The 23359-nt window shown below is 40.3% G+C and overlaps 1 protein-coding gene across 1 annotated transcript in view; it reads right to left on the reverse strand.

Annotated features, from left to right (window-relative positions):
* SAGE1 (sarcoma antigen 1) overlaps nt 1-5531 on the reverse strand; it is a 134741-nt gene extending 129210 nt beyond the window's left edge. Inside the window, 3 exon segments of the mRNA XM_039463914.2 lie at nt 285-417; nt 5320-5436; nt 5439-5531. Coding sequence (XP_039319848.2) covers nt 285-417; nt 5320-5436; nt 5439-5531 — 343 coding nt within the window.
* Between the last annotated feature and the right edge of the window lie 17828 nt (nt 5532-23359).

The raw sequence follows: 23359 nt of genomic DNA on the forward strand, positions 1-23359 counted from the left end.
TTCATTGCAGTACACGGAGAAGAAGCCATACTGCACTAGTTCGAGAAGAATGTGAGGACAGGCAGAAAGTGAGCAGACCCGTCCTCTTGTTGCACCCATCATCTCCTTCTGCCTCAGGAACCTGCTTTATTCATCTCACGCTTGCAGAAACTCCAAATTGTTGCACCTAATTAGAGCATTGCCCTTCCACTTGCAAATGCACTCATATCTGTTCATCTCTCAAGGACATGACTACAAATGTCCTTTGCCATGGTTGAGGCCCAAAAGATTGGATTCCCCCTCACCTTCCTGTTGGTGTAACCACAGGGACATACTCTTCCTTCTCTTAGATGATGAGTGTCTCTTGGATTCTCTGGAATGTTTCTTTTTGCTTTGATGCCCTGTTGCAACCTGACTTATGTCATCACTTCCTGTTTGCTGAAAAACATCAGTGAACATATTCCATTAAAGGCAAATCCAACCATTGCAAAGTCACAGTCTTCTTATGCACACACAGCCATGCATTTATATAATTAACATAAGTTTTAGTCACAGGTCAAAGATTTATCCTCACTCAACAGACATGATGCTCTCAGAAAATGCAAGCTAATTATAATGTAGTCTCAGTGAAACAAGGGAAGGTAAAATACAAGGTGTTATCCAAAGTCAAACATGGTACAGTCATGATGAATCAGAATGCCTGGGGAATGAGTGGCTTTCATGAACCAAAGTAATAAACTTATGGTTATCTAATGAAGTACGCATGATTTTGTCTCAGCCCTTGTTAGGAAGGGAAAAAAAGAAATATCTTTTTTATATTTTAGTGCTTTAAACTTACTTATTAACAAATACTGATGAATAATTTATTAGATGATACATATAGATAATGAAGTGTAGGATAGATTGAAAAGGTAAATTTTCCTACCTTCAACCTTATAGAGATTCAAAAAAATTGACCTTGAAGCTAGGTAGGTGTACCAGGTGTTTTGCAATCTTGGTGGTAGATAAAACATGAAATTGAAGGATATAGTAGGTTATCTAAAAGCTATTTTCATCAAAGGATAACCAAAGAATATCCTCTTGCCTACCAGAGGTACAATGAAGAGGTGGTACTATTTCTACTGAAACTATTCCAAAAAATTGAAAAGGAGGGACTCCTACCTAACTCGTTTTATGAGGCCAGCATCATCTTGATACCAAAACCTGGCAGAGATACAACAAAAAGAAATCTTCAGGCTAATATTCCTGATGAACATCGATGCAAAAATCCTCAGTAAAATACTGGTAAACTGAATCTAGCAGCACAACAAAAAGCTTATACTTCATGATCAAGTAGGCTTCATTTCCGGAATGAAAGTTTGTTTCAACATATGCAATCTATAAATGCAATTCATCACATAAACAGAACTAAATACAAAATCCACATGATTATCTCAATAGATGCAGAAAAGACCTTTGATAAAATTCAACATTCCCTTATATTGAAAGCTCTCAATAAACCAGGTATTAAAGAAACATACCTCAAAATAATAAGAGCCATATATAAGAAACTCACAGCCAATATTATACCGAATGGGAAAAAGCTGGAAGCATTCCCCTTGAAACTGGCACAGGTCAAGGATGCCCTCCCTCACCAGTCCTATTCAACATAGTATCAGACATTCTGGCCAAGGCAATCAGGCAAGACAAAGAAATAAAGGTTATTCAAACAGGGAAAGAGGATGTGAAATTATCTTTGTTTGCAGATGACATGAACGTATGTCTAGAAAATCCCATCGCCTCAGTCCAAAAGCTTCTAAAGATGATAAGCAACTTCAGAAAACTCCCAGGATATAAAATCCATGTTCAAAAATTGCTAGCATCCTTATACACCAAAAACAGGCAAGCAGAGAGCCAAATCATGAATGAACTCCCATTCACAATTGCCACACAAAGAATAAAATACTTATGAATACAGCTAACAAGGGAAGTGAAGGATTTCTTCAGAGAGAACTTCAAACTACTGCTCAAAGAAATCAAAGAGGACACAGACAAATGGAAAAACATTCCATGCTCATGGATAGGAAGAATCAATATTGTGGAAATGGCCATACTGCCCAAAGGAATTGAGAGATTCAATGCTATTCCCATTAAACTACCATTGACATTCTTCCCAGAATTAGAAGAAACTATTTTAAAATTCATATGGAACCAAAAAAGAGCCAGAATAGCCAAGACAATCCTAAGCAAAAAGAACAAAGCTAGAGGCGTCACACTACCTAACTTCAAACTATACGATGGGGCTACAATAAACAAAACAGAGTTTTACTGGTACAGAAACAGATACATGGACCAATGGAACAGAATAGAGAACTCAGAAATAAGATCGCACAGCAATAAACATCTGATCTTTGACAAACCTGACAAAAACAACCAATGGGAACAGGTTTCCTTATTTAATTAATGGTGATGGGAGAACAGACTAGCCATATGCAAAAATTGAAACTGGACCCCATCCTTACCTCTTATACAACAATTAACTGAAAATGGATTAAAGACATAAATGTAAAACCCAAAACTATAAAAACCCTAGAAGAAAATATAGGCAATACTATTAAGGACATAGGCACAGGCAAAGATTTGACAAAATGCCAAAAGCAATGGCAATAAAAGCAAAAATTGACAAATGTGATCTAATTAAACTAAAGAGCTTCTGCATAGAAAAATGAACAATAATCAGAGTGAACAGACAACCTACAGAGTGGGAGAAAACTTTTGCAGTCTCTCCATCTGACAAAGGTCTAATATCCAGAGTCTACAAGAAACTTAAACAAATTTACAAAAGAAAACCAAACAACCCCATTAAAAAGTGGGCAAAGGACAGGAACAGAAACTTCTCAAAAGAAGATATTCATGTGGCCAACAAACATATGAAAAAAATTTCAACATCACTGATCACCATAGAAATGCAAATCAAAACCACAGTGAGATAACATCTCATGCCAGTCAGAATGGCCATTATTAAAACGTCAAGAAACAACAGATGCTGGCAAGGTTGTGGAGAAAGGGACAGCTTTTACACTGCTGGTGGGAATGTAAATTACTTTAACCATGTGGAAGGCAGTATGGTGATTCCTCAAAGATCCAGAGGCAGAAATATTTGATCCAGCAATCCCATTACCTCGTGTATACCCAAAGAAATAGAAATCATTCTATTATAAAGATACATGCATGTGTATATTCATTGCAGTACTATTCACAATAGCAAAGACAGGGAATCAACCCAAATATCCATCAATAATAGACTGGATAAAAAAAAATGTAGTACATATACACCATGGAATACTATGCAGCCATAAAAAGCAATGAGATCATGTCTTTGCAGAAATATGAATGGAGTTGGAAGCTGTTATCCTCAACAAACTAACACAGGAACAGAAAACCAAATAGTGCATGTTCTCACTTATAAGTGGGAGCTGAATGATGAGAACACATGGAAACCTGGTGGGGGCAACACACACTGGGGCCTGTCACGGGGAGGGGTATTGGGTAGGGAGAGCATCAGGAAGATTAGCTAATGGACACTGGGCTTAATACCAAAGTGATGAACTGATAGGTGCAGCAAACAACCATGACACAAGTGTACCTATGTAACAAACCTGCACGTCATGCATATGTACCCCAGAATATAAAATAAAAGGTGAAGAAAAAAAGAATATACTCCTGCATATAAAGTATGCAGGAGCATATTTAATAAAATTTATATTTATTAATAATACATATATTTATATCTATTATATAAATTTTATTAATATTTAATAAAATTTAAATATCTCCTTTGTCTTCATGTTTTAATGGTGAAGTTAGAGTTAGTATGTCTCTCTTATATACAACACAAAACTCACATTAAGATCTCCATTAGGCCGGGCGCGGTGGCTCAAGCCTGTAATCCCAGCACTTTGGGAGGCCGAGGCGGGTGGACCACGAGGTCGAGAGATCGAGACCATCCTGGTCAACATGGTGAAACCCCATCTCTACTAAAAATACAAAAAATTAGCTGGGCATGGTGGCACGTGCCTGTAATCCCAGCTACTCAGGAGGCTGAGGCAGGAGAATTGCCTGAACCCAGGAGGCGGAGGTTGCCGTGAGCCGAGATCGCGCCATTGCACTACAGCCTGGGTAACAAGAGCAAAACTCCGTCTCAAAAAAAAAAAAAGATCTCCATTAGGACAATCCAATTATGGCAACATCACCTAGTGCTTCATATTCCAAGAGGAATACTTAGTCATTTTTTATTAATATAAATTGTATTAATATTTAATACTATATATTATTATCAATAATGTTTATTAATAACAATATATTTATATTATATAAATTTTATTAAATATAATATTTAATAAAATATATTTAGATATAATTTTGATTTGAAATTTTTCCAAACCATTTTTATTTTCTATAAGAGCTGAGAATGTGTGAAAACATTTTTACTGAACATTTACTACCCTCCAGGTACTGTTCTAAATGCTTTACATGTATTAACTCAATCCTTGGCCAATCCCTATGAGTGAAGTGTAATTCTTATCTCTTTCCTTAAGAAAGAGAAAATAAAGGCACAGAAAATCAAGGAAAAGTCCAATTAATTGAGGAGTTTGGGGAATGTGGTGGAATGACTTCAGTCTGGTTTTGTTACAGAAGAGATTATTGCCTATCTGTGTCCTTATACCAATGGTCTGTTCCATGACTGCAGATGCAATCCCCTTTATCTTCATGTTTTAATGGCGAAGTTAGTATGTCTCTCTCCTAGACAACACAAACATCACATTAATATCACCGTTAGGACAATCTAATCATGGCAACATCACTTAGTGCTTCAGATTCCAAGAGGAATACTTGGTCATTTCTTAGATAGAGCACTAGAGACTTGGATAACAGAAATGGAGGCAGTAGACTGCAATCTTGATATAAAGGAGTTATTGTGGTGAGTGGGAAAGAATATAGACTCTGGAGTCAGGAAGATATGCGTTCAAACCCTGGCTCTATCTCCTATCATGTGTCATGCGGGGCAAGCCATTTGACCACTGTCAGCCTTGATTTCTCATTAAAGGGGAGATAGTAATACACATCCGCAGAACAATTATGAGCATTAAATGTGAAAATTAAAAACATCAGCTCCTAGTACAATGAATCCACTCTTGGACCAAAAAGTTCCCATTTTATGTTCACATGAGAATTCCTGTGTCATATTGTTATCTTTTAAATCAAGAGAATTAACACATATAGTTTATATTCATCTTTCCAATGAGAAAATAATTATAATAAGAATGTCGCAATTAGGGCAGAAATAGAAAGTTATCTTACCTGCCCATCATTTGTAAACACATAGCCAACAGTATGAAGCTCTTCAGGTGGAGTTGGCTGACTCGTTTGAAGTGGAGGAACCAGCATCTGCAGATATGCGTCATAGCTAACTATGTGTATGTGACTGGAACACTCTGATTAAAAACTGGAACATAACTGGCAAAGAAATCGACACTATTCTCCCCATTGGAAGGGTGTAGGCTCCATGGCATTCTCTTATCATCCAGGGCATGCTGAGTAGTGGGCCTAACCCTCTTTGGATGACTTGCTTAAATCTGTAGATATTTTTCCCTGGAAAAGCCTGCTTACATACAAACTTAGTGTACAGTTTCAGAATTGTGACCAGTCTAAGATTTGATTAATTTGGTGAACAGATGACCCCACTTAAATCACCAAAATGGGGATATAGAAGGTAGGTAAAGTGATGTCAATTATCCTGGATATTATCAGGTTTGTGATTTCCATATAAACAAAGAATTCTCTGCTGAACTTACAGCAGTAAGCAGTGTGATATAGTATTTGTGTGTGCAATCTCTGAAATCTGACAGATCTAGGTTCTGTTACTTTTCCAATTGGTTAAACCTGGGAGAGCTGCTTAAATGTGCACTCTAAGATTCGACTTCCATAAAATGAGCATAAAACAGTATCTAACTCATGGTGCTCTTATAAGGATTACCAGAGATAAAGCACAAAGGGGATAGTGTATGTGCTGGTTGACACATACTTTTAAGCTTGAAAAAAAATAAATTTGTGGGATTCCGTGAAAATGGGAATTCTAAATATTAAAATATTAAAAAAACAAACTGCTCATGCAATAAACACCTTCCTACAAACTACATATTTTTAGCCGGGCGCGGTGGCTCAAGCCTGTAATCCCAGCACTTTGGGAGGCTGAGGCGGGTGGATCACGAGGTCAAGAGATCAAGACCAACCTGGTCAACATGGTGAAACCCCGTCTCTACTAAAAATACAAAAAATTAGCTGGGCATGGTGGCACGTGCCTGTAATCCCAGCTACTCAGGAGGCTGAGGCAGGAGAATTGCCTGAACCCAGGAGGCGGAGGTTGTGGTGAGCCGAGATTGCGCCATTGCACTCCAGCCTGGGTAACAAGAGCGAAACTCCGTCTCAAAAAAAAAAAAAAAAAAAAAAAAAAAACTACATATTTTTAAAATCAATAAAACCCGGTACAAAAAACTTGTCTGGTTTCAGCATACCAATTTCCTTCTGGTTAACTGGTCGAAATGACTACTACTTGCAATATCATAAGCATTTCTATATGTCTAAGGTTTCAAATTCTCCTTTATAAAACCAATAATTTTTTATTCCTGAAGTTTTAGATTTATGTATTTAATACAAGCAAGCAGAAAGAGGGGAATGATGAAAATTAGAGTAGAAGAAAATGAATGAAATAAAAAACAGAAAAATCAATGAAATCAACAGTTGATTCACCAAAAAAGTGAAATAAGCCTAACAATTTTTTAGTTTGATTCACCAAGAAAAAAAGAAAGGACTACACAATCATCAAAATCAAGAATCAAAGGGGGGTTATTAATACTGACCTTATAGAAATTAAAAGGAATATATCATGAAAAACTTTATGCCAACAAATTAAACTTAGATAAAAGAGAAAAAATTCCTAAAAGACAAATTACTGACTCCAGAAGAAATAGAAAATCGAAATAGAACTATAAAAAGAAAAGGGATTTAATTAGTAATTTAAAATCTCCTCACAAATACAAGGTAAAGCAAGGTGACTTAGCGTGTAAATTCTATCAAACATTTAAGGAAGAAATAATACGAATACTTAGCAGCGTCTTCAAAAAAACAACGGAGCAAGGAACACTAGTTCATTCTGTGAAGCCAATATTACCCCAATATCAAAGCCAGACAAATGATACATTTGCCTGTCAGCTCCAAATTCACCCTTTTATCCCACTGTGTGAGGTTCTGCGTTCCTCTGCCTATGTGAGTGGTGCAATTGTTACTGAAGGCCGCCTTTAGAGGGCGCCAGAGTCAGCTAAGTGGAACGCTGCGCTTCCTGGTTCTCTATGCTGGCATCTGCTGAGTGCGGGTTTTCTCCTCGGGATTCTAGCGCCCACACAGGTCCCAGTGTTCGGCTGGAGCAGGGCACGCGGTGGCTGTCAGCTTCCCTTCCTTCTATCGCCCTTGGGCCGTACCAGATCAGTGCTTCTAGTGAGATGCCTCCCTATGTGCATCAATCTCAGGCGCCCTAGGGGGCAGATTTCCCACAACTTTCAGAGGGCAGGTTTCTAGAAAGTTCCAGGAGCGTCGAGGCACCACCACAACTTTATTGCTATTTTGTGAGGTGCTGCCACACTCCTCTGGCAAGATCAGGATTTTTTTTTTTTTTTTTTTTCATTTTTATGTTTGAGATAGAGTCTTGTTCTGGCTCTCAGGCTGGAGTGTGGTGGCGGCAAACAGGGCTCACTGCAGCCTCGACTTCCTGGGCTCAGGTGACACCCCCGCCTCAGCCTCCCAAATAACTGGGACCACAGGCATGCACCACTACACTTGACTATTTTTTGTAGAGATGGGGGTCTCACTATGTTGCCCAGGCTGGTCTGAAATTCCTGGGCTCAAGCAATCTGCCCGTCTTGGCCTTCCAAAGTGCTGGCATTATAGGCGTGAGCAACCACACCCAGCAATGTCAGAATTTCGACATTGGTGATAGAATGAATAGGATAAATTTCAACATGGGGCAGGGAGTTGGGGGAGGTTATTTGAGTATTTCATTTAAGCTCTGTAGTGAGGAGCTCTTTCCAGGGCGCTGTATCTGAGCAGTGTTTCAGGAGAAACTTTTTTTAGGGTAATCTATCTTAGCTCTGGGCTAAGGGGATTCTTCCCTGGCTACTATACCTCAAATTCCCAACGGTATATTTCCAATGAGTTCTGCCAATGTGGCACCCCAACAAGTTCTCTGCCGTACATTGAGTAACAACTGGACCTACCTGATATGTGGAAACCTTTGGTGTGAGTGTCTTGATGGTGTGAGTGTCTCCTCATATGCTTTCCTCAAGCCTGCAGAGGACTTTCATGGCTTCCTCTATCTCAGTAAGGGGGTGATGGATCTCCCTTTTGGCTTTAACTTACTCCTGGGAGAAAGCTCTTCTCTTACCTGGGTACCCGACCCCAACCCTAGGTGAATGCTTCCTTGTGGGCTCTGTCTCATCCCTTTTGGATGGGGCTGTTTCTGTGGTGCTGTATCTTAGCCCTGGAAAGGATTTTCCATAATGCTGTATCTCAGTCCAAAGGAGTGACTCTTAGGGGCTCTATCTCAGCGCTTGGGGAGGAGACGTTTCCTTGGTTGCTTCATAACTGCAGTTGGAAGGCTCTTTCCTGGGTTCTTATCGTAATTATGTTAGGGGATGCCTTCCTTGGTTGCGCTATGTCAGCTATGAAGTGAAGGAGCTTCCTTGGATGCCCTGTTTCCCACCTCAAGTAGGGGAGAACCATTCCTTGGATGCTGTATCTCAGCCCTGCAGGGACTCTTCCTCATGTGCCCATCACAGCTGCGTGTGTGTGTGTGTGTGAGAGAGAGAGAGAGAGAGAGAGAGTGAGTGCGTGTGTAAGGGGGGCACTTTCCTTTGATATTTGATCTCTTCCTCGGGTGCTGTATATCAGCTCTAGGGTTAAGGTTTTTCCTTGGATGCTCTGTTTAAAGCCTAGAGTGGCACATCCTTAATGCTCTAACTCACCATTGCTGGAATTTTTCTTAACTCTGGGAGTAGAACTTTTCCTTGCATGCTGTATCTTCAAGTGGGGAAGTAATTCTTTGTGGTCTTTTAACTCCACCACCCAGGGGTTCTTACTTGTGTGCTCTGTTTCAACTCTAGGGGAGGGAGAGTACTTGTATTTTAGGTGCTCTATCTCTCCTATGAGAGAACTGAGATCCTTTTTACGTGCTCTAATTCATTATGGAGAGGACTCTTCTGTGGGCCTGTGTCTCAGCCCTGTGGGGAAGACTCTGCCTAGGAGCTCTAGCTCAGCTCTGCCATGGTGCGGGGGCATGGGGGTGGGGAGGGACTTGGTCTTGGATGCTCTATCTCAGCCTAGGCAGGATTCATCTTTGGGTGTGCGTTCTCAGTTTTGAACAGGAAAACCTTCCTTGTGGGATCAAACTAAATCCTTGGGCAATTCTGCCTCAAGTGTTTTCACAAGGCTAAGGAGGTGGGTTGCTATTTTCTTAACTGTTCTACCTCAGCAACGTCTAGCAGGTGGGAGGTGGAGTAGGGAGGACTTCTTTGGATGCACTATCTCAGTTGACTATACTGACCACTTCCTATATCTGCTTTCTGTAGTTAGAGTTACCTTTACTTCTTACTAGCCAATTTCCTGTTACTCTGTTCCCCTGTTATAGTTAATAATTCTATATGTTCAACTTTCCCTGTTTGAATTACTGTGTGGTTTCTCTCTCTTGATTTGATGAAGTCTGAAACAGAATTGTTACTGTGGATAGTCCCTGAGGTAGACCCTTTAGATGAGATTAGGGAATTTATCTGGTTGTGCCTTTGAGCTTAAACACAGCACCCTGCTTCTTGCCCAAGGGAAATGATACAAAAGTATGGCATGCATCAACTTCACAATTTGTCAAGCTATCACGATGGGTGATTGGGATGAAGTGCCAGTTGAAGTGATGGGGAGCCAGTGTATCAATCTGGTTCCAACCGCACAGGAGTTGCGGTTGCACCGTATCCACACAAACACATGGTATAGACCAGGCGTCCCCAAACTACGGCCCGTGGGCCGCATGCGGCCCCCTGAGGCCATTGATCCGGCCCCCCCGCCACACTTCAGGAAGGGGCACCTCTTTCATTGGTGGTCAGCGAGAGGAGCACAGTATGTGGCGGCCCTCCAACGGTCTGAGGGACAGTGAACTGGCCCCCTCTGTAAAAAGTTTGGAGACGCCTGGTATAGACTGTGGTTAGTTTTAGCTATTCTGCTGGGTGTTTAGCCATATCTCATATGGCTTTTATTTGCTCTTCTCTGATGATTAATGAGTTGGAGCAACTATTTATATATTCAGTGGCCAGCCATTTGTATATGTCCCTGTAAAGTACCTTTTCAGGCCCTTTTGCCCATATTTTATTTGGTTATCTTTTTCTTAGTGAATTGTAGGAGTTCTAAATTAAACTCCTTTATCAGATATTATATATAATGCAATATATATAATATGTATACATATAATGAATATCTTCTATGAATATCTGGTTTGCCTTTTCATTCTCTTAATAATGTCTTTTGATGATTAGACATTCTTAATTTAATTAATTCCAATTAATCTTTCTTTTTTAATCCATTAAAAATCTTTGCCAATCCCAAAGTCTTGAAGATGTTGTGTCAAGTTTTCTTCTAGATTTCTAACCCATCTCAAATGAATTTTGGTATATGTAATGAGGCAAATGTCAAGGTTACTTAGTGGACTTATTTAAAAGACTATCATTTCCACCTGATATGCAATTAAATTTTTCTGTAAATATGTATGTCTGTTTTTACTTTTTTTTTTTTTTTTTTTTTTTTTTTGAGACGGAGTTTCACTCTTGTTACCCAGGCTGGAGTGCAATGGCGCGATCTCGGCTCACCGCAACCTCCGCCTCCTGGGTTCAGGCAATTCTCCTGCCTCAGCCTCCTGAGTAGCTGGGATTACAGGCACGCACCACCATGCCCAGCTAATTTTTTGTATTTTTAGTAGGGACGGGGTTTCACCATGTTGACCAGGATGGTCTCGATCTCTCGACCTCGTGATCCACCCGCCTCGGCCTCCCGAAGTGCTGGGATTACAGGCTTGAGCCACCGCGCCTGGCCTGTTTTTACTTTTAAAAAATTTTTTCTACTTTTTTTTAAAATCTTTCCCCTTTTTATTTGCTGCAGGGTGGCCATAATGCTCCATGGAACAGAAATGTGGAGACCATCCCTAAACCAGGTCCAAGCATCTTCTCTGCAAGAGGCCCCAGAGACATCACCATTGACTGGCCAAGTTTCTAACTACCAGGGAAAGGCAGGGGAAATGACCACTTTCTTTATGCCTCTCCGTTATAATGTCTTTCCATCTTTCCCAAGCCCTGGCTCTCTGAGGTCTAGCGTTAAAAAATAAATCAGGCTTCCTTGGAATGGAACAAGCATGGGTCTTGTCTGTTTCCTGTGAGTTTCCAGGTACAGGTGGATTCTTCTCCTCTCTCCAATGGGCAGCCAGATTGGATCCAGACCCTAATATTGTTGTCGTCATCATCATCATCGTCTGTCATCATTGTCATCAGTCAGGAATTTGTAAGTCAGGCTATGCGATCTGGAGGCTTATGGACAGACTTGGAAGGCATGTTCATCCCAAAAGCAACTGCAAGTTGCAGTGCACAGACTGGAGGCAGTAGCCAGCACAGAGTCCACTGTCCCCTTCCAGAGAAGAGATGATGGTGGTTTGGGGAAGAAGGAGAGAAAGCTCCAGGACTGAGAGCTACTGGGAGCAGCACAGATCGACTGAGATAATGTGAGGAAAATATCCAGCGAGATGTTGGCACATATTAGTTGCTCTGTGAACAGCAGAAGTTTTTTTTTTTTTTTTTTTTTTTTTTTTTTTTTTTTTTTTTTTTTTTTTCTTAAATAAACTGCTGCAGCTGTTGGGAAGCCCCTGCCAGTCTTAGACTATGTACCTATGTACAGAGGGCCTGGTTTCCTTCATGCACAGACCTGGGCCCCTGGGAGGGATCGAAGAATAGAAGAATTCATCTCCAAATCTGAGACCTGAGTCACAAACTTTAAAGGAGAAGGGGGATATCTGCACAGAATTGGAGGCGGCAGCCTCCCCTTAAAGGCTATGTGGTTCTCACGACCCAAGGCACAGTTTGGTTCCCATCCCAGGGCACCAGGTGCTACCATGGCTGGAGCCCTCAGTCTACACATGAATCCAACAAGTAGTATGACAGCTTCTGGCTGATTAATGTGTGCTCATTCTATTCCCCCAGTTGTGCAGGATCAGAAAGTGTTCTAAATGTTGTTTCAAAAAGAGTGAGGTTTTAACTAGATCAGGCACTGTGAGGTGTTTTTATTCTTTTAAACACTTTTTATATTGAAGAAATTTTACATTTACGAAAGAGTTTCTCAGGAATAGCAGGGAGCTCACATAAATCCTTCACCTGCCATCAGGGGCTCCAGGCAGGGCAGTAACATGATCAGAATTCTGTCCTACAATGGGTTGCTGGTTAGAGCAATTACAGGCACCAAGACCAGTTAGGAGGTGGATATCAAAGTCCAGGAATGGTTGGCTGAGGTCTGAGCTAAGGCAAGGTGAAGCCTGGTGTCCCTCCTGGGGACAAGCAATCAAAGTGCCCACAGCTTCCAGGACTACACCAGGAAGCAAGAAACCACCAGCAACAACAGGGTAATGGTTACTGGGAGTCAGCCTGGGCACAAGCACCAACCACCATGTGCCAGTGGGACCCTGGACACATCATAATCTCTCATTGCCTCAGTTCCTTTATCTGTAAAATGGGGAGATCTCACTGCCCACCTCACAGAGCCATTGTGAGGATTAAATGAGCTAGTCATAAAAATAAAAATAACAAAAATTAAAAAACAAATAAAATTTTAAAAAATAAAAATTAAAAATTTTTAAAAATGAGCTAGTTGTGCTCGGAACAGGGTCTTTACATCTATGTGGTGCCAGGTAGTATCAATTCAGCATAAAGGGCTTCAAATGAAGATAATCCTAGCAATCCAGAAGTGGCCAGAATCCACTGGGCACCTCCTGTGTGCCAGCCCTGGCTCAGGGTACAGCATGCATCATCTCATTTCATGCTCTCAACTACATAAAAGGTGGGGATGTCACCAGCCCCCATGTTCGGGGAGAGTTTAAAGGCACACTGAGTCCATCAACCAGCTGGGAAAGACTCGGCCAGATACTCCAACCCAGATACTCCAAGTCCAAGTGCACATTTTCAACCCCATGCCATCCTGCCTCCAGGGCTGGCAGGGTGACCTTGGGGAGTGACTTGCACCATCATCTTTCAGTGTGGACACACTCCTCTGGGTGCATAAATGCTGCTCTGCTTGTTTTCTGCGAAGCCGCCCGGCTGGTTCATGGGTCCATGCGGGAGGTGGCCCCAGTGCATCCTGCTCCTCCTGGGCTCAGCTGCTGGTGCCCACACAATGCCGTCGCTACTGTCAACTTTTATTTTATGTTCAGGGGTACACATGCCGGATGTGGATGTGCAGGTTTGTTGCATAGGTAAACGTGTGCCTTGGTGATTTGCTGCACAGAGCATCCCATTACATGGATATTAAGCCAAGTGTCCATTAGCTATTCTTCTTGATGCTCTCCCTTCCCCCACATTCCCTCTGACAGGCCCCAGTGTGTGGTGTTCCCCCACCTCCCAACGTGCCCTTGTGTTCTCATCATTCAGCTCCCACTTGTAAGTGAGAACATGCGGTGTCTGGTTTTCTGTTCCTGTGTTAGTTTGCTGAGGATAACGGCTTCCAACTCCATCCATGTCCCGGTAAAAGACATAATCTCATTCCTTTTTGGTTGCATAGTATTCCATGGTGTATATGCACCACATTTTCTTTATCCAGTCTATCATTGATGGGCACTTAGGTTGAGTCCGTGTCTTTGCTGTTGTGAGTAGTGCTGCAATGAACATACATGTGCATGTATCTTTATAATAGAATGCTTTATATTCCTTTGGGTATATACCTGGTAATGGGATAACTGGGTCATATGGTATTTTTGCCTCTAGATCTTTGAAATTTCCACACTGTCTTCTTCCACAGTGGTTAAACTAATTTACACTCCCACCAATAGTGTAAAAGCAGTAATTTTTCTGTGCAACCTCACCAGCATCTGTTGTTTTCTGACTTTTTTTTTTTTAGATGGAGTCTCACTCCCATCATGCAGGCTGGGGTGCAGTGGTGCAATCTCAGCTCGCTGCAACCTCCACCTCCTGGGTTCAAATGATTCTCCTTCCTTACCCTTTGACTGGCATGAGATGATATCTCATTATGGTTTTTTTGTTTTGTTTTGTTTTGTTTTTGAGACGGAGTTTTGCTCTTGTTACCCAGGCTGGAGTGCAATGGCGCAATCTCGACTCACCGCAACCTCCGCCTCCTGGATTCAGGCAATTCTCCTGCCTCAGCCTCTGGAGTAGCTGGGATTACAGACACAAGCCACCATACCCAGCTAATTTTTTGCATTTTTAGTAGAGATGGGGTTTCGCCATGTTGACCAGGATGGTCTCGATCTCCTGACCTCATTATCCACCCGCCTCAGCCTCCCAAAGTGCTGGGATTACAGGCGTGAGCCACCACGCCCGGCCCCTCATTATGGTTTTGATTTGCATTTCTCTAATGATCAGTGATGTTGAGCTTTTTATCATATGTTTCTTGGCCGCATGTATGTCTTCTTTTGAGAAGTAAATGTGCATTTCATTTAAGTTTTTGAATTTAATATAAAGTTGTTCATAGGAGTTTCCCTTCTCTCTTTAGAATTTTTCTGGATCCATAGTTACATCATTTTTCATTCCTGTTATGTATTTGTGGATTTTTTTTCTTGATCAATCTTCCTAAAGCTTTGTCTATGCTATAAGTTTTCAAAATACTGACTTATGGTTTTGTTTATTTTGTCTTTTGCAATTTCTTTTCTATTTCACTAATTTCTGCTTTATGTTTATTGGCACCTTCTTTCTACTTTCTTTGGGTATATTCTACTGTTCTTCATCCAGTTTCTTAGGTTAGAGCTCAATCTTCAGGCTTTTTTTTTTTTCCTTTTCTAATATAAGCACGTAAGACTATAGTCTTAAGGTCGGCTTTCACTGCATCCAAAAGTTTTCACATGCAATATATTCCTTATCATTCATATCTAAGTACTTATTAAAAGTCTTTAAAAATTTCTGAATACATTTTGTTGTAGTTACTATTGACTTCTAATTCAATTTCGTTTTGTTTAAAGGGTATGTATGAAACTAGGTATTTGAACACTGTTGAGACTGTGGCCCATTTTTACGTACATGCTTGAGAATAGTTTATATTCTGATTTTTGGGTACAGGTTTCTATAAATGGCCACAAGTTAACTTTGTTCATTGTATTGTTCACATTTATGTGTTTATTATTTTTTTCTGTTCAACTTAACAATAAATGAGATAATTACATTTAAAATCTTCCACAATAATGGTAGATTTTTCAATTTCCCTCAATAGTTCTACTTATTGTTGCTTTATATATTTTTGAGACTATTTTATTACATGCATACAACTGTACAATTGTTAAATGTTTCTGGAGAAATGAATTTTGACCTTTACGTAGGGACTATGCTCAAATAATGGATTTTATTGGTCTCCTTTATCTGTTATCAATATAACTTCCTCATCTTCCATTCTTTTTTGATATTTGATATTTTAATCCAAATACATTGCTGTTTGCATTAAAATTACAGGACCCACGAACATGTAAAAGGTAATATGTGGTAAAAATGCTGAGCTTCACATGAGTTCACATCTAGCTCTGGTCCTGCCTGTAACCACTCAAAGAATCTAGGCAATTCATACTTCCTCATCAGAAAAGTGAGGGAATTTGATTGGATGAGTGCCAGACATTTTTTAAACTTTTATTTGAAATTCAAGGTACAAGTACAGATTTATTACACAGGTAAACTTGTGTCACAGGATTTTGTTGTACAGATTATTTCATCACTCAGGTGTTACACCTAGTATCCATTAGTTATTTTTCCTGACACTCTCCCTCCTGTCACCCTCCATCCCCAGGTAGATCCCAGTGTCTGTTGCTTCCTTCTTTGTGTCCATGTGTTCTCATAATTTAGCTCCCACTTATGAGCGAAAATATGCAGTATTTGGTTTTCTGTTCCTGTGTTAGTTTGTTAAGGTTGATGGCCTTCGGCTCCATCCATGTTTCTGCAAAGAACGTGATCTTATTCTTTTTATGACTGCATAGTATTCCATGGTGTATATGTATCACATTTTCTCTATTCAGTCTGCCGTTGATGATCATTTAGGTCAGGCGTCCCCAAACTTTTTACACAAGGGGCCAGTTCACTGTCCCTCAGACCGCTGGAGGGCCGCCACATACTGTGCTCCTCTCACTGACCACCAATGAAAGAGGTGCCCCTTCCTGAAGTGCGGCAGGGGGCCGGATCAATGGCCTCAGGGGGCCGCATGCGGCCCGCGGGCAGTAGTTTGGGGACACCTGATTTAGGTTAATTCTTTGTCTTTGCTATTGTGAATAGTGCTGCAGAGAACATTTGCATGCATATGTCTTTATGTTAGAATGATTTATGTTCCTCAGGGTATACACCCAGTAATGGCACTGCTGGGTTAAATATTAGTTCTGCTTTCAGTTCTTTGATGAATCACCATGCTGCTTTCCACCATGTTTGAACTATTAGGTTGATGCAAAAGTAATTGCTTGCTATTTTTGCCATTAAAAGTAATGGTAAAACTGCAATTACTTTTGCACCAATCTAATAATTTGCACTCCCACCAACAGTGTATTAAGTGTTCACTTTTCTCCACAACCTCAACAGCATCTGTTATTTCTTGACTTTTTACTAATAGCCATTTTGACTGGTGCGAGATGGCATCTCATTGTGGTTTCTATTTGCAATTTGCATTTGTCTAATGATCAATGATATTGAAAGCTCTGCTTTTAAAGGACTCATGTGTGTAAGTCAGACCCATCTGGAGAATCTCCCTATAGTAAGATCAAATGACTAGTAAGCTTAATTACATTTGCAAAATTATTTTTTTTCTGTAATATAATCATGAGAGTAACACCAGAGGGTAAAGGTCATGAGGACCATCTTAGAGTTCTTCCAAACAAAGAGAGAAGCTAAATATATCAAGAGTTGAATCCATGAATTTTGGGCCACTTTCTCTTGCAAAGTACTTATCGCTCTAGGACCTGTCTGAGTGTGATCTTTATATATCCCTTCTTTTTGATAATAGGGTGCTTCTGTACCTACCCACCACTATGATTTGGGGGGTCAGAAATCACCCTGGTTAGGATGGGCAGCTCAGCTGGCATGGTAATGTGATGTCCCATAGTCAGGGGTTCAATCTCTACTAAAGCCCAGTAGTAAGCCAAATGTTTCTTGAAAGTACAAGAATGGCAATTATTTCTCTAGGAAATTAGTGCCAGTAAAGCTGGTATCCTGTAATGACGGAGAAATCTGATTATTTCCCTTTCCCAATGCACCATCGCCCTAGTAAAGGGCTTCAGTCACCTTTGGGTAAGAATGGGAGAACGAGTAATAGTCTATACAATTTCCGCGTATAAAGGGTCCTTCTTCAGGAAGACCCCCACTTAATGCATAAATGTTTTGGATCTTTAACCAAGTCAAGTCTGGGATTTGATTGATTCAGGGACCCTTAATGATAATGAGACTAAGGAGGGATATGTCTGAAATGCAGAGGATCCTACTTCTGTATCCAGTCATGAAAGCCAACGGAAACTATGACAACCTAATTCAATCAGGACTGCTAATGGCCATGAACCATGAACCTAGGGAATGGAGTTTTGAATCATCCCATCAGAAAAAGGTTTATCACCAGAGAATATGCTTGCTGAGGACAAAGGGAGTATGAAATGGGTAGTGAAAGCAGTGACCACATGGCCATATGCAGAAACAAGGACTGTAGCAATTATGAGTATTACTTCCTTATCTTGATATGAATGTTTACATACATATGAACCAAATATTTTTGGTTCTCATCCCCTTAGCTGGTAATCTAAAATGTATTAACCAAGATTTAACTTTATTTTCAGTATTTAAGATATAGAATATTAAAGGTAGAGCGTGAATCAGGTTGAAGAAAAATGTGCAACATCTAGAGACAATTAGACTTTGTATTCTCTTTAGGAAAAGTGTTAACACGTCATTTGTAAGCAGGGAAAGTTTTATCATGTTAGGCAGAAAAATAACTTTGTTACTGTGTTTATTTATAGATAGATATGGCTTAAGGAGATGTGCATGGGTACCAGAATGACAAGAGGTACCATTGTAATGTGTCATCTTGGCTAGGTGAATTCATTACAGACAATTCTCTTTCCTGTATGTTTCCAGTTAGAGTGTACGACAGGGAGATACTATGGAGATTCAAGAATGTGGTGGAGGAGAAACAGCAGTCATTTTGTAGCTCATACCCATTGTTGCTGACCTGCTGATTTACCTTTTGGCATGAAGCAGCAGCTGTGCCTGCAATTCTTCTAACTTCCACTGGATTCTCCTTCAGTTTCTCTATCTTTAGGATAAGGTCTTTGAGTTTAGCTCCATTAGGCGGGGTCCTGGATTATACAGAATACCCTTCTCACCAAGATCAGAGGCAACAAGAATAAGGTCAGAGACAAGAAGAATGGAGACGTATTTGTCTGTCCTTATAGGTTTTCAGATCATGTTTGCAGATTTTATTAATTGCCTGTTCTTTTTTTCTTATGGAGGCTTTGTAACCACATTCCATAATTACATAAGGTGATTTTTTTTGTAACAGCAGCAGCAACAACAAATTTACGTATAACATATTTTTTCTGCTGCTACTTTTTTTTTTCTTTTTTTGAGATAGGGTCTTGCTATGTTGTCCAGGCTGGAGTGCAGTGGTGCAAAATCTCACTGCAGCCTTGACCTACTGGTCTTAAGAGACCCTCCTACCTCACCCTCCAGATTAGCTGGAATTACAGGCACCTGCCATCATGCCTGGCTAATTTATTTTTAGTACACATGAGATCTAGTTATGTTGTCCACACTATTCTCAAACTCCTGGCCTCAAGCAATCCTCCTGCCTCTATCTCCCCAAAGTGCTGGGATTACAGGCATGAGCCACTCTGCCTGGCCTTTTCCTGCTTCTTTAGTTGAACTTTGATTGTTGTAGGCAGGAGAATGACTAAACCCTTATTAAGTCTCCTTATACCACTTGCTTCTAAGTTTGGTAGTTTTTTCCTGTGCTGATATATTGTAGATAACCACTTTTTGGAATTCTTTTATAATTTCCTTGTTCCATTCAACATTTTCAAACCAAGTATAAACACAAATACCGTTAATTTTTAATGAGTTAATTTTTGTATGTGAGGTAAGGGTTCAACTTGTTATTAGTTTCTGATTTGACTCCATTATGGTGTAAGAAGATACTTTATAAGACTTTAGTCTTTTAAAATTTATTGTCATTTGTTTTGAAGCCTAATGTATGATACCATTACTAATGGTAAGCGATTTCTTATTAAAAACATGATTACATTTCATGATTTTCTATTCAGGAATTTGAGCAGGACTGGGATTGGCAATCATTCTGCTTAACATGGAATCACCTGACATCACTCAGTGATAGCCAGATGGCAGCTGGGCTGCTCTGGAGAGCTTTGTTGTTGTTATAAAATACGCATAACATAAACTTTATCAATTTCACAATTTTAAAGTGCATAATTCAATGGTATTAAGTACAATCGCAATGTTCTGCAACCATCACACAACTATCTAGTTCTAGAACTTTTTTCATCACTATCCCAGAAGGAAACTCTGTATCCATTAGCAGTTGCTACCCATTTTCCCCTCTCTCTAGCCCCTTGCAACCAGTAATCTACTTTCTGTCTCTGTAGATTTCCCAATTCTTGATATTTCATATAAATCTAATCAATCATGGTATATGTTCTTCTGCCTTCTTTCACTTAGCATAATGTTTCCAATGTTCAGCCATGCTGTAGCATATAATAGTACTTCATTCTCTTTTACGGAGATTATTACTGTATTGTATGTATATATCACATTCTGTTAATTCACTCATTAATGAACATTTGGGCTGTTTCCACCTTTTGGTTGTTATGAAAAATGCTGCTATGAACAACTGCATACAAGTTTTTGTTTGAACACCTGTTTTATTTTCTCCCTATTTTAAACTTTTGTTTTAGGTTTAAGGTTACCTGAACAAGTTTGTTATATAGGTAAACTTGTGTAATAGGGATTTGTTGTACAGATTGTTTCATCACCTAGGAACTAAGTCTAGTACTCAAAAGTTATTTTTTCTGCTCCTTCCCTCCTCTCACCTTCCACCCTCTAATAGGCCCCAGTGTCTGTTGTTCCTCTCCTTGTGTCCATGTTTTCTCATCACTGGGGCCTATTTTGGAGCTCTCTTGACTGGTGCATACATTTATAATTTTTACATCTTCTTGATGGGTTGACCAACTTACGAAAACATAAGGTCCTTTTTGGCCTCTTTTAACAATTTTTGGTTTCAAGTCTATTTTGTCTGATATTAGTAATAGATAGCCATCTCATTTTTTGTTACAATTTGCATGGAATATCTGTTTTCATCCTCTCACTTTCAACTATTTGTCACTTTGTATTTAAGGCGAATCTCTTATACACAGCATATAGTTGGATCACTTTTGTAAATTATTCTGTCAATGTTTAACAAAAAGCTTTATTTTACACCATGCAATTCACCCATTGAAAGTGTATAATTAAATGGCTGTTATATTACATTATTAATTTTTTAAAATTATGCTAAAATCTGTATATCATAAAATTTGTTATGTTAACCAATTTTACATGTACAATTCAGTGGTTTAAAAAATATTATTATTATTTTTGTGGGAGTAAAATGTATTATCAGTGGTAATTGTCAGTTTCAACCAGCAGCAGTTATTGCTCCCAAGCTTTGTAAATGGGAGCTTTGTTAATGCTGTCTTTAAAATTCCTTCCTGTTTCTTAGCTGGGAGAGGAGGCTGCACAACATAAAGAGTGAGGGGAGGGGCAAGCCAACGGGAAGAGGCACTTGGCCTTAACTCAGAGAAGAAGAAAGATGGTCACTCTATTTTCTTTCAGTGGCAGTAAAAGCTTTATCAAGGTACTTAGTGCCATCAGCTCTTGCACTGGGGAACCCAGGGCTCCAGGTCAGCAAGAGACAGGTCCTAAAAGACATTAAATTCTGGGAAGACAGCTGAGGAGGTAGGCCAGTCCCACAAGGGAGAGGACACTGCCTGTATGGATTGGATGGGGGCACACAAAATGATACTTCCATTCCCTAAACCTTGTAACCTGCAAATGTGATCTTACTTGATAAAAGGGTTTTTGCAAATGTAATGAAATTAAGCATGGCAAAATTAGATTAACCTAGATTTCAGGTGGGCCCTACATCCACTGATAGTCCAGTCTCTAACAAGATAAAAACAGAGGGAGATTTGAGACAGGCATAAGGGGAAGGCCATGGGAAGACAGAGGCAGAGATTGGAGTAATGCTGCCACAAGTAATGGAAGGCCTAGAGCTACCATGAGCAGGGAGAGGCAGGAAGGAGCCTCCCACTAGCAGTTATGAAGGGAACATGGCCCTGCCGACACCTTGATTTTTTGCTTTTGATCTCTAGAACTGTGAGAGAATAAATTTCTCTTGTTTTAAGCCACTCAGTGTGTGTAAATTTGTTACTGCAGTCACAGGAAACTGATACACTGCCCTTCTTGGTGGCAGGTCCTAGGCCCTCAAGAGGTCACCCAAGGTCAAGGTCAGCTTCCTGATATGATTTCTGAGCTGCTGTAGAAGGCGCCATTGACATAGAACTTCTGCATTGTTACCTGAGCTCAGACCACTCACCCTGGGAGGGCCAGCTCAGAAGGGTGGTGACAAGAGGAAATGTGGTGGTGGGGGTGGCAGGGGCAGAGGGGAGGCAGGCAGCAGCCAGGGGTCCTAGGGCACCAGGGTCACCAGCAGGCTGAAGGGCGAGAGCTGCCATGGCAGTGGTGGCAGTGGCTGTGGGGGCTATTATTTTTCAATAAAGATGGGTCTCACTGCGTTGCCCAGGCTGTCTCAACTCATGGCCTCAAGTGATCATCCTGCCTTGGTCTCCCACAATGCTGGAATTAAAGATGTGAACCACCACACCTGGCTTTTTTAAAAGGAATTCAATTCAGTGGCTTTAATTACATCCAAAATGTTATGCAACCATTACCACTACCTATTTCCAAACTTTTTCATCACTCAAACAGAAACTCTGTAACCATTCAGCAGTAACTCCACATTATCCTGTCCCCGAGCCCTAACTTAAAAGCCAAAAGTAACCTATGTGGTTATCTTGACTAGTACATTATGTTTCTTCCTGATTTCTAAGTACTCTCTTTTGTCCTTTCATTTCAGCCTGAAGAACTCTTTAGCCCTTCTTGAAGGCACTACTAGTGGCAAACTCCTTCAAGTTTTGTTTATCTGAGAATGTCTTAATTGCTCCATTTGTGAAGGTTAATTTGACCGGATATAGATTTCTTGGTTGACAGTTTTTTATTTTTATTTTTTTCCTGGTAGCACTTTAAACATGGTCTTCTGGCTTTCATTGCTTCTAATGAGAAATTGGTTATTAATCTTAGCAAGGATCTTTTCTAACTGACAGGTCATTTCTCTCTCACTGCTTTCAAGATTCTTTGTCTTTGAACAGTTTGTCATAATGTTTTTCAGTGTGGATCTGTTTGAGTTTATCTCCCTTAGAATTCCTTGAGCTTGTTGCATGTGTAGATTCATGTCTATTATTAAATTTGGGAGTTTGGTGCCAGTGTTTCTTTAAATATTCTTTATGCTACTTTCCCTCCTCTTGTGGGTGTCCTATTGTGTATATATTGTTATGCTTGATGATGTCCCATAAGACTCTTAAGTTATGTTCATTTTTCTTAATTCTCCTTTCTTTCTACTCTTCCGACTGGATAATTTCAATTGTCTTATCTTCAAGTTCACTGATTGTTTCTTTTGCCCAATCAAAGCTGCTGTTGACCCCTCCTCCTACCTTCCTCCCTTCTCTTCTCCCTGTCTACTTCCCTCTTCCTTCCTCTCCCTCCTTCTCTTTTCCCTCATTCATCCCTGCTCCCTCCTTACCACACTCCTGAAGGGCATGCTACATGGAAGATGGACTAGTTACTTGCTCCAGTGGTAGAGGAGCATGGTGTCACCTCAGCCCTGAGTGCCGGGAGCACCTGGCCTGCATCCAGTCTCCCTGATTGTCTCTTGTCCAGCCCCGCACCTGCATCTGTATGCCTAACACATTGCACACTGAGCAGCC

Source organism: Saimiri boliviensis, chromosome X (assembly GCF_048565385.1).
Source record: "Saimiri boliviensis isolate mSaiBol1 chromosome X, mSaiBol1.pri, whole genome shotgun sequence".
Classification (NCBI taxonomy): domain Eukaryota; kingdom Metazoa; phylum Chordata; class Mammalia; order Primates; family Cebidae; genus Saimiri; species Saimiri boliviensis.